This window comes from Eriocheir sinensis, chromosome 24 (assembly GCF_024679095.1).
Source record: "Eriocheir sinensis breed Jianghai 21 chromosome 24, ASM2467909v1, whole genome shotgun sequence".
Classification (NCBI taxonomy): domain Eukaryota; kingdom Metazoa; phylum Arthropoda; class Malacostraca; order Decapoda; family Varunidae; genus Eriocheir; species Eriocheir sinensis.
The window spans coordinates 8506903-8520160 of NC_066532.1; the positions used below are offsets into that span (position 1 = coordinate 8506903).

Here is a 13258-nt window from a genome sequence, read left to right on the forward strand (position 1 = left end):
TATGCTTAGAAGGTTGGTATTGCCTATAATGCTATAATGATATCTACAGTCACTACCTCTGATGCTACTACTGCTGCTGCTATAACTACTTTTCTACTACTATTACTATTACTACTACTACTACTACGACTACTACTACTACTTCTATCACTACTACTACTACCACCCCCACCCCCACCACCACCACTACTATTACTACCTTACTACTACGGGCACACGAAAAAGAGAAAAAGAAGAAAAATAAATAATGCAACAAATATTTTCTGACTCACCGAATCTACTCAATGTTGAAAGGAAGTTAAAAAGAAAATTCAAATCGCATTTCCTTTCACTTTCCTTCCTTGCTAGTTTTTTTTTTTATTTGTTTATATGTGAAGTCTCGGAGAAAAAAGCCTTGTAACATCTTTGCCGTATTGAGTCCATATTGTAAAACGTATCGGCGCCCAAATACACACATATTTGACACGGCTTTCGTAGGAGTTTTGAACATTTCCATTGGGTAGTTTAATGACCCTAGTGGTAGTGTGACCCTTCTTCTGAAACACGAACTTAAAAACAACACTCCTGAGAATCCGATTGATCTCTATTTTGGCCTTTGGAGTTGATGTGAGAGGCGTTGGAGTTTTAGGCATTTCCAGGGGTAGTTTAATGACCCTGGTGGTAGTTTGACCCTTCTTCTGCAACGCGAACTTAAAAGCAACACTCCTGAGAATCCGATTGATCTCCATTTTGGACTTTGGAAATAGATGATGTGAGAGGCGTTGGAGTTTTAGGCATTTCCAGGGGTAGTTTAATGACCCTGGTGGTAGTTTGACCCTTCTTCTGCAACGCGAACTTAAAAACAACACTCCTGAGAATCCGATTGATCTCCATTTTGGCCTTTGGAGTTGATGTGAGAGGCGTTGAAGTTTTGGTCATTTCCAGGGGTAGTTTAATGACCCTGGTGGTAGTTTGACCCTTCTTCTGCAACACGAACTTAAAGAACACTCCTGAGAATCCGATTGATCTCCATTTTGGCGTTTGGAGTTGATGTGAGAGGCGTTGGAGTTTTGACCATTTCCAGGGGTAGTTTAGTGACCCTGGTGGTAGTGTGACCCTTCTTCTGCAACACAAACATAAAAAAACACTCCTGAGAACTCAATTGATCTCCTTTTTTGCCTTTATAAATAGTTGATGTGAGAGGAGGAAGGGTCCGAGAATACTAACCCAGAGCGGAAGGCGTTCACTGCTCTGTTTGATGGAACGTAAAATGGGCTAAAACGTGTGTGTGTCCCAGGTGGAAAGAGCCGAAGTAGTATTTCTTTTCCCGTTCATTTTTCAAAGTTTACCTCGCTGTCGACCAGGTTATGGGGTCGTTCAAGGGTTTTAAGGAGTCGAGGTTATATTTTATGGGGTTTTGCTCCAGTCCGCTGCACACACCCACAACTCGTCAGGCCAGTTCGATAGTTCAACACAGGGTTATTGTAAGCGCCCAAACGAAGTGGTGGCCGAGTGGTCAGCGTGGTGAGTCTGTGGACCTAGGTTCGAGTTCCACCAAAACACAGATTTTTCAAGCCATCGCCGGGTGTCGGAAGGTTACCCACATGCTGCCCAGATCTTCAGCCAACCCTAACTTCAATGACTTCGTTCAAGTGGAGCACCGGGGGGCAGCATGGGCCAAGCAAAGTCATACATCACGGCAGCCACTATAAATAAAATTCGCCTGCACCACTAATGGAATGGGACCGACCAAAAGGCCATCCTAGAAAGCCTACCGGCGTTACAGGCAGCACATAAAAAAATAGATACTTCTTAAGATATTTCCTGTGTGGTTTCCTAAGATTTCCTACTTTTTATATCTACTCCCAACACTATATACAAGGAATGTTCGTAGTCTCTTATTTTTTTGGTTGGGGAGCTTATAAACTTGCTGTAGTGGAGTGTAAAAGTAGCCCTACGTACGTGAAGCGTGTTTTGGGCTGCTGGAGTCGTGTATATAAAGATGATTAAGTAACACCTGTTGTACGCCTAGTTAACAAGGTGTGTGAGGGGAACGTGAGCCTCAGGGGAAATGTTAAGCCTCGTGTGTGACTAACAGCTTGTAAACAGCGAAGTCACACAATACTAGAAGGCAAGGGGGTAAAGCACACACACATACATACATACCTACCTACCTACAAACACACACACACACACACGCACACACACACACACACACACACACACACACACACACACACACACACACACACACACACACACACACACACACTAAACACAGACTTAACTAAACTATACCGTAATAAAAGTATCTCGCTAGGTTTTGTTTTGTGTCTAGACATATTATAAGACTAACATAATAAAGTAATAAGTAAGTAATAAAGAGAAAAGCAGAAAAAAGCATTACATTACATACCATTTCCTGTACATTCTATAAGTTTCTCTTCACACACTCCCCACGTTTAAAACACCAACACCACAAAAACTCCCTTCCCTCCTCCCTCGTGGTGTTGGATTCCGTGCTCACTTTACGATGCTTTGGACAGGTAAACTCCCTCAGGTATTATCTTATGGACACTGTCTCTGCAGGTGGAGGTCGTTCCTGACGCCGATGTACAGTACACTATCGCTCACTGTTCCATGTTTTGTCTGTTCTGTATTATAACTAGTAAAATTCACTAAATCAACGTGGGGTGGTGTGCTATAGGCGCGACAAAACCTTTTTCTGGCTTTCCTTTAGTTTCTCGCGCTCTCACTCAATCTTTACGCTTTCCCTTCCTCCCCCCTTTCCCCGCGACACTCCTGTTCCTCCCTTCCATTCCGCTTACCTCGACACCACTCAACTCGGCGTGGTCGCGGCGGCTCGCCTCTTATATAGCAGCCTCAGCCAGCCTCGCGCACGTTGGCTGCCAGGCTGCCACCGCTTGCTCTCTCCGCCAGCGCCACCTCCACCACAGCCACAGCTCACTCGCCCCCTCACACCTCACAGCAAACACACGGCAGCCAAGAAATTATGTTTGAGGCAGGTATTCTGATGATACTCAAGAGGTAATTAGTAGTAAACCGCCTATTATGTCATTTTTTAACTTAACCTGGTAGCAGCGACGGGCCAAATTTGTGGCTTTACCGTGTAGCAGCAACGGGCCAAATTTGTGCCATGATATAAATCTCCCAAAATAGATGATGCATAAATTGATCACAAATGCTTTGATATACATTATGAAATGTTTTGTGTGAATGATGATTTTTTTCTCATTTTTCTCGCATAGAGGGACCATTAAGAAACATGATTCCCGCTGCTACCGGGTTAATGGTATCTCTCAGCGTGCAAGTGTTGCTGCTCTGACCCCTGACTCTGCCCTGTTCTGGACGGCCGTGTCTCGGCGCCCCGAGCCAGGCTAACGAAGACTGCAACGATCAGGACACCTCTCCTCCCGAATTTGACCTTGCTTTTGGCCACCTCTTCTGATTCTTTTATGGGAGCAGCGATTAGCGGGCTTTTTTTTTATTATTGGTTTCTTTTTTTGTGTGCCCTTGAGCTGCCACCTTTGTTGTAATGCTCCAGGAAATGCATTTTGATCATATGTATTTCATATTTAGTGTAAGAAATGAACACTTTATAACGCAGCGATCTTTGTGTTTTATTTAGAAAAGAAAATGTATGCAAGAAAGGGAATTTTCAGTGTATAACTCATATCGAGGAATTAATGAGTCGTAAAAACTCTCTTTTAATAATCAATGATAATGCACCTATATGCTATGAAACGGATGCAGAACAGGCAAAATAAGTTAATATTGTTTCTCATTTCCGTTTCTCTTGTTTAATTTTGTTCCTCGTTTCTTATATGCCTCAGCAAAGACACTGTGGCGAAGACACTGAGAGCTTGGAGAAGTTCACGCCCCTCGGCAGAGTAGTGCAGAAGACTGGTGAGCCATGTCCAGAGGTGTTTCGGGGGACCGGCTTGACTCTTGACGTCATGGTGTCACTTCTTAATACGTATTTTTGTGGAATCACGGGGCACCGCTGCAGTAACTGTCAGATCGACGATTGCTCCGTGAGACTGGATCGATACCTGTTATCTGCAGAGTCCGTGAACAACATCTCTGGTTATATGGGCATGTGGCACCCTACCCAGGCGACCCTGCTCAACGGGATGTACCTTAAATATACCACCCTTAGTAGAAGACACCAAATGAGCTTTCATGAAAACAGTAGCTGGAGCAAGTTGATGGGTCCTGCCGGGAGGTACTTGGTATGGGTGAGGTGCCCCCATATATGCATATTCGGGAAACTCAAGTAATGGCGTCGTAGGGTGGGCGGTTCAACGTACCCCTCCCCGCCGTTTACTCTTAATGTTTGAATTTAATTTTCGCCATCGGCTGTCTCCTCCGTAGTAGAAAATAGCATCGTTAGATTGGAACATGCCAACCGGGTGTGTCAGGACCTCGCTAACTAATAAATATTGCTATAGAAATAACAACTTATTAGTGAGCCATCAGCCAAATGGTACTCAAACAGCCAGCCTAAAAATGTATGTTCTGTGTGTGTATTTACCTATTTGTATTTACCTAAATGAAATCTACAAGGCCCGAGCTAAGCTCTAATAGTCCCGTCTCCATGTCTACATTCATCCATCCTTTCCTTCATTTGTTGGACTTTGCTCGCCTCCACCGCCTCTTCCCCTAAGCTGTTCTATGTGTTAACACTTCTGTGTGGAAGACTGTACTTTTTCAAGTCACTCAAACAGGTTCCTTTATTAAGTTTCTTTCCATGTCCTCTCAACCTCTGCATTCTCGCAGTTGAGAAGAGATCATCTCTATCCACCTCATCAAACTTATTTACCAACTTATACAGTGTGATCAGATCTCCTCTCTCCCTTCTTTGTTCCAGTGTCGTCAAGTCCATCAAGTCCATCTCCTTCATTCTGTCTTCATACGTCATATTCGAGAGTTCTGGGACCATTTTAGTTGCAATTCTCTGTATCCTTTCCAACTTTTTGATGTCCTTCTTTTTGCGAGGCGACCATACAACTGCAGCATATTCAAGTTTTGGTCTTATCAGTGTTATTTTCTTCATCATTTCTTTGTCCATAAAAGTGACCCTTATATTTTGCATCATCTTGTAGGTTTCTCCAAATAGTTTGTTTATGTGCTTTTCTGTGGATAGTGTGTCTTGCACCGTTACTCCCAAATCTTTTTCTTCATGTACCACCTTAAAAGTTTTCTTCTCCCATCCTGTATGTTTTCCTCGGTATTTTTTTTTTTTTTTTTTTTTTTTTTTTTACTTTTCCCCATTTCCATAACATGTCATTTGTTTGCATTAAATTCCATCTCCCATAACTGGCTCCATCTATACACTCTATCCAGGTCTTTTTGCAGTTCTTCACAGTCTTCCTCCGTCCTCACTTTTCTTATTAACTTTGCATCGTCTGCAAAAAGGCTCTTATAACTTTTTATACCCTTCAGCATATCATTTATATATATTATGAACATTATTGGTGCCAGAACTGAGCCTTGAGAAACTCCACTCTCTACTCTCCTCCAATTTGATTTCTCTTCCCTAATCACCGTCCTCATTTCCTGTTAAGTAATCATTCATCTACTCGATAACCTTTCCACCCATTCCTCCCCACTGCTGTAGTTTCCAGATTAACCTTTTGTGCGGAACCTTGTCAAAACCTTTTTTTCAAATTGAGATATACACAATCAGCTCATCCTTCTCTCTCTTGCACCACGTTTGTTGCTCTTGAGTAGAAACATAGTAAGTTGGTGACACACGATTTCCCTTTTATAAATCCAAACTGTCCCTTGTTTATCAGGTTTTCCTTTTCTAAATGTTCGACCTATTGTTTTTTTTTATTATACCTTCACAAATCTTGCACATTACACTTATCAAAGAGGCTGGTCTATAATTTAGTGGTTCAGTTTTATCTCCACTTTTATAAATTGGTACAATGTTCGCTCTCTTCCACTCTAAGGGCACTTTTCCTGTATTTATAGAGCATGCTATTATGTCATAAAGTGGCTCCAATAATTCATTTCTACAGTAATTTAGCACTTGTCACGAGATTCCATCCGGTCCCATTGCTTTCCTTCCATCCAAGGTTTTCATCAGCTGTATCAGTTCCCCTTTCTCAACCTTTACCTGATGAAAAAAATTATTTAATATTTCTGCAATTTCTTCGTCCTTTTTGTAGAATACATTTTTTCTTTTAGCCTTTCCACTCATTCATATCTTTTTAACTTCCCGTTTACGAATTTGTAAAATATTTTCGGTTCTTCTTTACATTTAAAAACTATTCTTCTTTCAAATTTAGCTTCCTCCTCTCTCCTTATTTTCACATATTAATTTCTTGCTTTTTTTTCTTATATATGTCCGTGTTATTTTTATTTGGTCTTTTCTTTGAATTTCTCCATGCCTTATTTCTATTTCTTCTTGCTGTTTCACACCTCCATCCAAACCATATTTTCTCTCCTTTAGTTTTTACTGTGTAGTATGGAACATATATCTCTATTCCTCTGTTGTAAATATTCATAAAAAAAAGTCATATTTCTCTTGCATACTAGTACTCCTCTTCATACCAGTCCAGTCTACCCCACCGAAGAAAGTCTTGAGCTCATCGTAATTTGCCTTAGTGTAGTTTTTCCTTTTTTGCTTATAAGCCTCATTTCGATATTCACATCCTTCCAAAGTTCTCATCTCCAATAGTTCATGGTCGCTCTTTCCTAAGGGGCACTCATGACTGACTCCTTTATCTAACTCCACGTTTTTTGTGAAAATTTGGTCAAGTCTTGATGGTTCAGCATCCCCTCTCAGCCTTGTTTCTCCTTGCACCCACTGCATCACCAGGTTATCTGTTACCAGCTTCAGTAGTTTACTTCCCCAGGTATTTTCGCCACCCTCCGTTGCATAATCTTCCCATTTCACTTTGCAATTGAAGGCTCCTGTTGTTATTACCTTGTTATTATTTTTTATTTTGTTTGTCAGTGCCTGTATTGTATCTTCCAGCATAACGTTATATCTTACTTCATTCCAACTTTTGGTTTTAGGGGGGACATAGGCTGTTATTATGTTATTCTTCTCTCCACCGTTTACCAGTATCTGCACAGCCATCACCTCCAAACTGTCCTTTCCATATCTCACTTCAGTCACTTTCAAGTGTTGTTTCGTCATTATCATCACTCCTCCTCCCTTTCCTTCTTTCCTATCTTTTCTCCAAATATTGTACTTTTTCTTTCCCTCCAGCACGTTTCAATTCTTTTACAAGTTTTGTTTCAACTATACATATAATATCCGGACGCTCTCCTTTAAATAATTAGTTCAGTTTTCTTTGATACAAGACCATCTATGTTAGTGTACGCAATCTTTAAACCTTTCTTCCCTTCTCCCTTTTTTTCCCCTTCTTCTATCAACACCCTTACCCTCTCTTTTCTCCTCTTATCCACCACTTCATCAGTTTTTCGTTCTTCATTCTCCAAAAAAAATCTTCTTTTGATCTTTCATCATTCCTTTTTTTCGCTTCATTTATCATTTCTTTTACTTTCATTCATTCTCTGACATATTTTTCATCACATATGTTTGCTTGTATTCTTCAGACTCGTTTAGTTTCCATGACCTATTTAGTATGGTTTCGGTTGTCATTTGGGGCATTAGCTTAATCTTGAATGGCCCGTTTTTTTCCTTCCTCGTATCTTCCCAATCTAATTGTAGAGCGGCTAATCACACTGATGTGATTTCTTGATGTACAAATAAAAACCCACACTGGCAGACGATAGAGTTATATTTTTAACCAAACAGTTTCGGTGGACACTGCCACCATCTTCAGTGGTGTAAAGGAAGAGTAGAGGTGACTTCTACTCTTCTACTCTTCCTTTACACCACTAAAGATGGTGGCAGTGTCCACCGAAACTGTTTGGTTAAAAATATAACTCTGTCGTCTGCCAGTGTGGGTTTTTATTTCCCAATCTAATTATTTCATCTACTTCTTCCTCAAGCTTTTCTTCCTCTTCAGTATTCATATTTCTCAATCTACTTTCCACCTTACTCCTCTCACAACACTCCCTTTGGATCTTCACTGTTTTTTTTTACCTCTTTTACACCAAACACTATGACACATTTTTTTCTTCTTTTCTGCCACGTCCCTCACCAATCTTTTTATATTTTTTAGTACATTCACAACTTCTTTTCTATGTCTTGTCTCTGTTCTTGTTGTTGTTGTTCTAGGATTTCCCTAAAGCTCGTTTTTTCCTTTTCCTTTTCACTTCTCCACTCCTTCAATTCATCATTGACTACATGCTTAATCTGTTCCTCTACCCTTTCACCCACACTTTGCTGATCATATCCCATCTTCTCTGCTACCTCTCTCTTTATCATTTACTTCATCTTCTTCTCCATGTCTTCCCTTGTCCCCATCACACTCCTCTCTTTTTCCATTTTCATAATTTGTATCTCATGGTCTTTTTCTATTTTTTTCATCTTCAGTTGCGCTATTTCTTTCTGGTTTTCCAGCTGTTCCTTAGTCAATTCTTTTATTTCCTCCCTCAAGTTCTCTATCATTTTCTTCGTCTCTTCATCCCTTCCCCTTGCCTCTTCACCTCTCTTTTTAACCTCGTCCAGTGCCTGGATCACTTCTTCAAACTCCTCTCTCATCTTCCTCATTTCTACTACCATCCTGTCACAGTCCTTCTCTACTTTGCTTATTCTCTTCCACTGTACTGGCTACATCATTGATTTTGACGTGAAGATCTCAAAACCCTCCAAGGATTCTTCATCCTTTCGTTTAAGCCCCAAGGACTCCGACAGATAGTCCGCCATCTTGGATGTTTGTTTATTATCCATTCAAGCTTTTTATTGTTCATTCAAGTTTGTGTGTGTGTGTGTGTGTGTGTGTGTGTGTGTGTGTGTGTGTGTGTGTGTGTGTGTGTGTGTGTGTGTGTGTGTGTGTGTGTGCGCGCGCGGGTGCACGTTCTTGGTCTTGGTTATTCTATGTTTGTTGATACATTCATTCGTCCATCCCTTACCTTTCTCGTCTTTAGTACAGTGTGTGTGTGTGTGTGTGTGTGTGTGTGTGTGTGTGTGTGTGTGTGGTGTGTGTGTGTGTGTGTGTGTGTGTGTGTGTGTGTGTGTGTGTGTGTGTGTGTGTGTGTGTGTGTGTGTGTGTGTGTGTGTGTGTGTGTGTGTGTGTGTGTGTGTGTGTGTGTGTGTGTGTGTGTGTGTGTGTGTGTGTGAGTCTATGTGTGTGTGTGTGTGTGTGTGTGTGTGTGTGTGTGTGTGTGTGTGTGTGTAATTCACCACGGCCTGATCACGAGTTGGACTCGCTTTCGCCAGCAGGTACCCTCCAGACGTGAGCAAGTACTCATTATTGTCGATCTCTGGGTACTGCCAGGACCTCACACACCACACACCCCATCCCCCTTGCTCAAGGGGGGACAGTAACCACTCCTAGTCAACGGAAAGAATCCGGCCTGAGCGGGGCTCGAACCGCCGCCTGTTTGGCCGTTAAGCCTAGCAGCGCGGTGCTCTGAGTGTGTGTGTGTGTGTGTGTGTGTGTGTGTGTGTGTGTGTGTGTGTGTGTGTGTGTGTGTGTGTGTGTGTGTGTGTGTGTGTAAACACACACACACACACACACACACACCGGGAAAGTGAGCCGACACACACACACACACACGAGAGAGAGAGAAAATATCCCCTGACATAAAATATCAGTCTACGGGAAATTATTGTCACATTTCAGTTACTCTCTCTCTCTCTCTCTCTCTCTCTCTCTCTCTCTCTCTCTCTCTCTCTCTCTCTCTCTCTCTCTCTCTCTCTCTCTCTCTCTCTCTCTCTCGATCGATCGATCTATCTCTCTATCTATCTATCTATCTATCTCCCTCATTATTCGTCAGTCTGAGATTCTTGTTTGCCCTCTCATCAAGACACTTCTTCGTCCATTCACTCTTCTTTTAAATCCTTAATTATTTCTCTTCTGTCTCTCCGTCGTCCTCTTCCTGACATCTTAATGCTCTTCTTTCACCTCTTCTTCCTGCTTCTTCTTCGCTCGCCGTCCGTTTCTCTCTTCCATCTTTTATCTTCCCTTTCCCCTCTTATGAAATTCTTCCCCTCCTCCTTTTCCTTCTTTTCTGTTCTTTATTTCTCCTTTTTCTTCCGTTTTCTTTTCCCTTCCTCCGTCGCTTTCCTTCCTTTCCCTCTCCTTAAACTCCTCCTCTCTTCCTCTTTTTTCATCCCTTCCTTCTCGTGTTTTTATTTATCCTTTTCTTCCTGTTTTTTTCCCTCTTCTCCTTCCATCGTTTCCCTTCCCTTCCCTCTCCTGAAATTCTTCCTCTCTTCATTTTCCTTTATCTTTTTCTCTTTTTTGTATTTTCCCTCTTTTCCCATTCTTTCCACTTCCTCCGTCGCTTCCCTTCTCTTTCCTTTCTTTATCTTCTCCGTATTTGCCTATTCCATTCGCTTTCCTTTCTATATTTTCTCCTTTTCATCTTTCCATCTCCTCACTCTGGTCTTTCTATTCCATTCCCTTACGTCTCTCTATTTTCCCTCTCCTCTTCATCTTTCCATATCTTCTCTCTGGCCTCCTCCTGGGTCATCAATATCTCCCTGTCGTCCACGCCTCGCCGCTCCCCGGTGATGGAGCAACCCGAAGTGGCACTGTTATTACCAGGGCGTGTTCGCCGTAAACCACCAACTTTATAGATTTATCATGGAGCCTGGAGGGGATACGCCTGATGTTTCTTTTCTCCCACCTTTTCTTCCTTTGCCCCGCCTCTGGTACTGGAAGGTGTGGTGGGGAGCTTAGTTTTGAGAGGAAAGGGCACGACAAAAGAGGAAACAAAAAAAAAGTCTTCTGTACTTACTTTTGTGTGTACAAAACCAGCAGCCACAAAGACATGTACGGGTAAGGGCGGGGTTAAGTCCAGCCCTCTCGCGGCCGCCCTCTTTCAGCCGCGTCAAGTCTAGTGAGCGAGGACGAGGAGGAGAGTAAAGCGAGGAAGGCAACAAAGAATGAAAAGTCGGCTCACGTGAGGAAAAATAACACAGCTGTAGGGGAAAAAAGTCTAAACCTGTCCGCATCCCTCTCCCGACCACTCATCCCCCGGTGCGTTTTTTTCACTCATATTGCTGTAGAAAGTGGATTAGGAAGCATAATTAATTTAGTATCTCCGCCTCCCTCGTGTAGGCGACCTGGCAGCGGCGGGAAAGGGGTGAGGGGAGCAGAGGGTGAGGGGAAGAAAGGAACTCTAGGCTAATTGAACTAAAGAAGGAGTGAAAGACGAGAGAAATAAGGTGATGAAGGCATTATGGAAGGTTAGGGTAGGAGGGCAGAGAGGTTGATAGGTAAGGAAGAGGAGAATAGAGAATTTAAAAGGGTGAATAATAGGGGAGAGATGGATTGGAGAGATAGAGTAGAGAAGAAAGAGCATGAGAGAAGTGTTAGGTAATTATTGAGATGGTGGAGAGAGAGAGAGAGAGAGAGAGAGAGAGAGAGAGAGAGAAAGGTATGAACAAACAGACAAACAAACAGACTCTGATATGACAAAGACCTCAACACAATTTACGTTTACAAAGACTCATTTTCCCTTATAATTCTGAACATTCTTTGTCTCCGTCCCTCCCCTCCTTCCTCCCCTCTCTCCCTCCCTTCCCTCCTCCCTCCTCCCTTCCTCCCTCCCTCCCACCTTCTCCCTCCTCCACTCACCTTGGGAACAGTTAATGAGATGAAGGTCCGCGTACTTAACTTCCATTAAAAAAGAAGGAATATTGTATTAGCTCGATGTTTCCGCGGCGCCGTGTTTTTGTGAGCTTCAATTTTCTTTCGCGGACATTCTGGCTCAGATTTTATGATCCAAGGAATATTGTTTTTTTAGTTTTTTTAAAGGGAAAGGCTCTACATTTTGTTCCTGGCTTATTAATTTGAAATATATGTGGAAAGAGAGAGAGAGAGAGAGAGAGAGAGAGATTTACCTAGATATTCAGCCCACACAGACCCTATGATCTAAACTATATTATAGGTGGTCTGTCTTCAAAACTAAGCGATATTACAACAAATCAAATGGCCAAATTACTACATATTTTCCTTACTCCGGCTAAGCAGCAAACAAACAAAGTCATGATGATCAAAGGTAAAATGGGAGAGGGTCAAACAATACTCATCGAAATTAAATGTTTTTCGCTTTTTCTTCAGTTTCCGGTCGAGCGAGTCCGTCACGGCGATGCTGACTCCCGAACAATCAATAGCCCCGCCAAGACGTCCTTATTGATCTAAGGGGCGCTGCCACGGCGGCGGACGACTTCCACCTATATCTCTGCCCCCACGAGGTCACTGACACCCCCTCTCAGGTAAGGTAGACTTGGGAACATACGCTCTTAGCTGCGCGTGACCGCGGTGCTCATCTCCGACCCATTGACCCTTGAGACTGTTGGGGGCTCAAACCCATCACCCCGGAACACAGGGTCAATGTAACATTCGGGTTACCAAAGTTTACCTTCCCCAGATTTCTCTAGGTACCCGTTTATCGACCGGCCCGAAAGGAAGAATGAACAGCTGGGTGGTCTCCTCGCCGACTGCCCAGGCCGGAATTCGAACCCTGGCCCGCGGCTTCGTAGTTAGGCGGGCGCTAAACACTGCACCGCGGAGTACTTACTACAAAATCTGGCTGGTCTGAATCTAATGTTGCACTTGCTCTGTTTTTACGATGTCATTTATAAGTTTGTGGGATATAAGAAAAAGACAAGTTGGTCAGCTCATGTTGACTTTTATATAAATTGATAAAATGGCGGCGTTTTGCAGGGAGCATCGTTTAATCTTTCCTTGCCAGTCCCCGGTGGCATCTAATTATGAGTGAAGCTCGCCAAGTGGCTTCGGCACGCCCCGATCTTTTCAGGGCCGTGCCCTTTTAACTTCCTTGTCGACCACATACTGAAAAGATGCCGAGGAGGAGGTGCCTCGCTCCGGGCTGCTGGGGACGGAGCCAAGGACGATATCCGAGGCCCGGGCAGGGATCAGGAGGGGCTGGGTGGCAGTGCAAACTCCTCCCATTGATTGCTGATGAATAGGGCGAAGAGAGTACGAGAAAACGTGTCACCGGTATATAGCTTACAGTTGTACTTATGGAACATTCCCTCCAATATATATCCGTTATATACTTGCTAAAATTCTGACTGATATGAACTACTTTTCAAGAATCGTTAAGAAAGTCGAGTTACACAAAGGAAAATGTATTGCAAGGACTGCATATGTGGGTGAAGGAACTGCTGGCACTGAGTGTGAAGGGAAGAAGA

The 13258-nt window shown here is 42.9% G+C and overlaps 1 protein-coding gene across 1 annotated transcript in view; it reads right to left on the bottom strand.

Moving 5' to 3' along the window:
• LOC127003103 (uncharacterized) overlaps nucleotides 1-8629 on the bottom strand; it is a 62519-nt gene extending 53890 nt beyond the window's left edge. The window contains exon 1 of the mRNA XM_050869515.1: nucleotides 8575-8629. Coding sequence (XP_050725472.1) covers nucleotides 8575-8629 — 55 coding nt within the window. The remainder of the gene's footprint in view (nucleotides 1-8574) is intronic.
• Between the last annotated feature and the right edge of the window lie 4629 nt (nucleotides 8630-13258).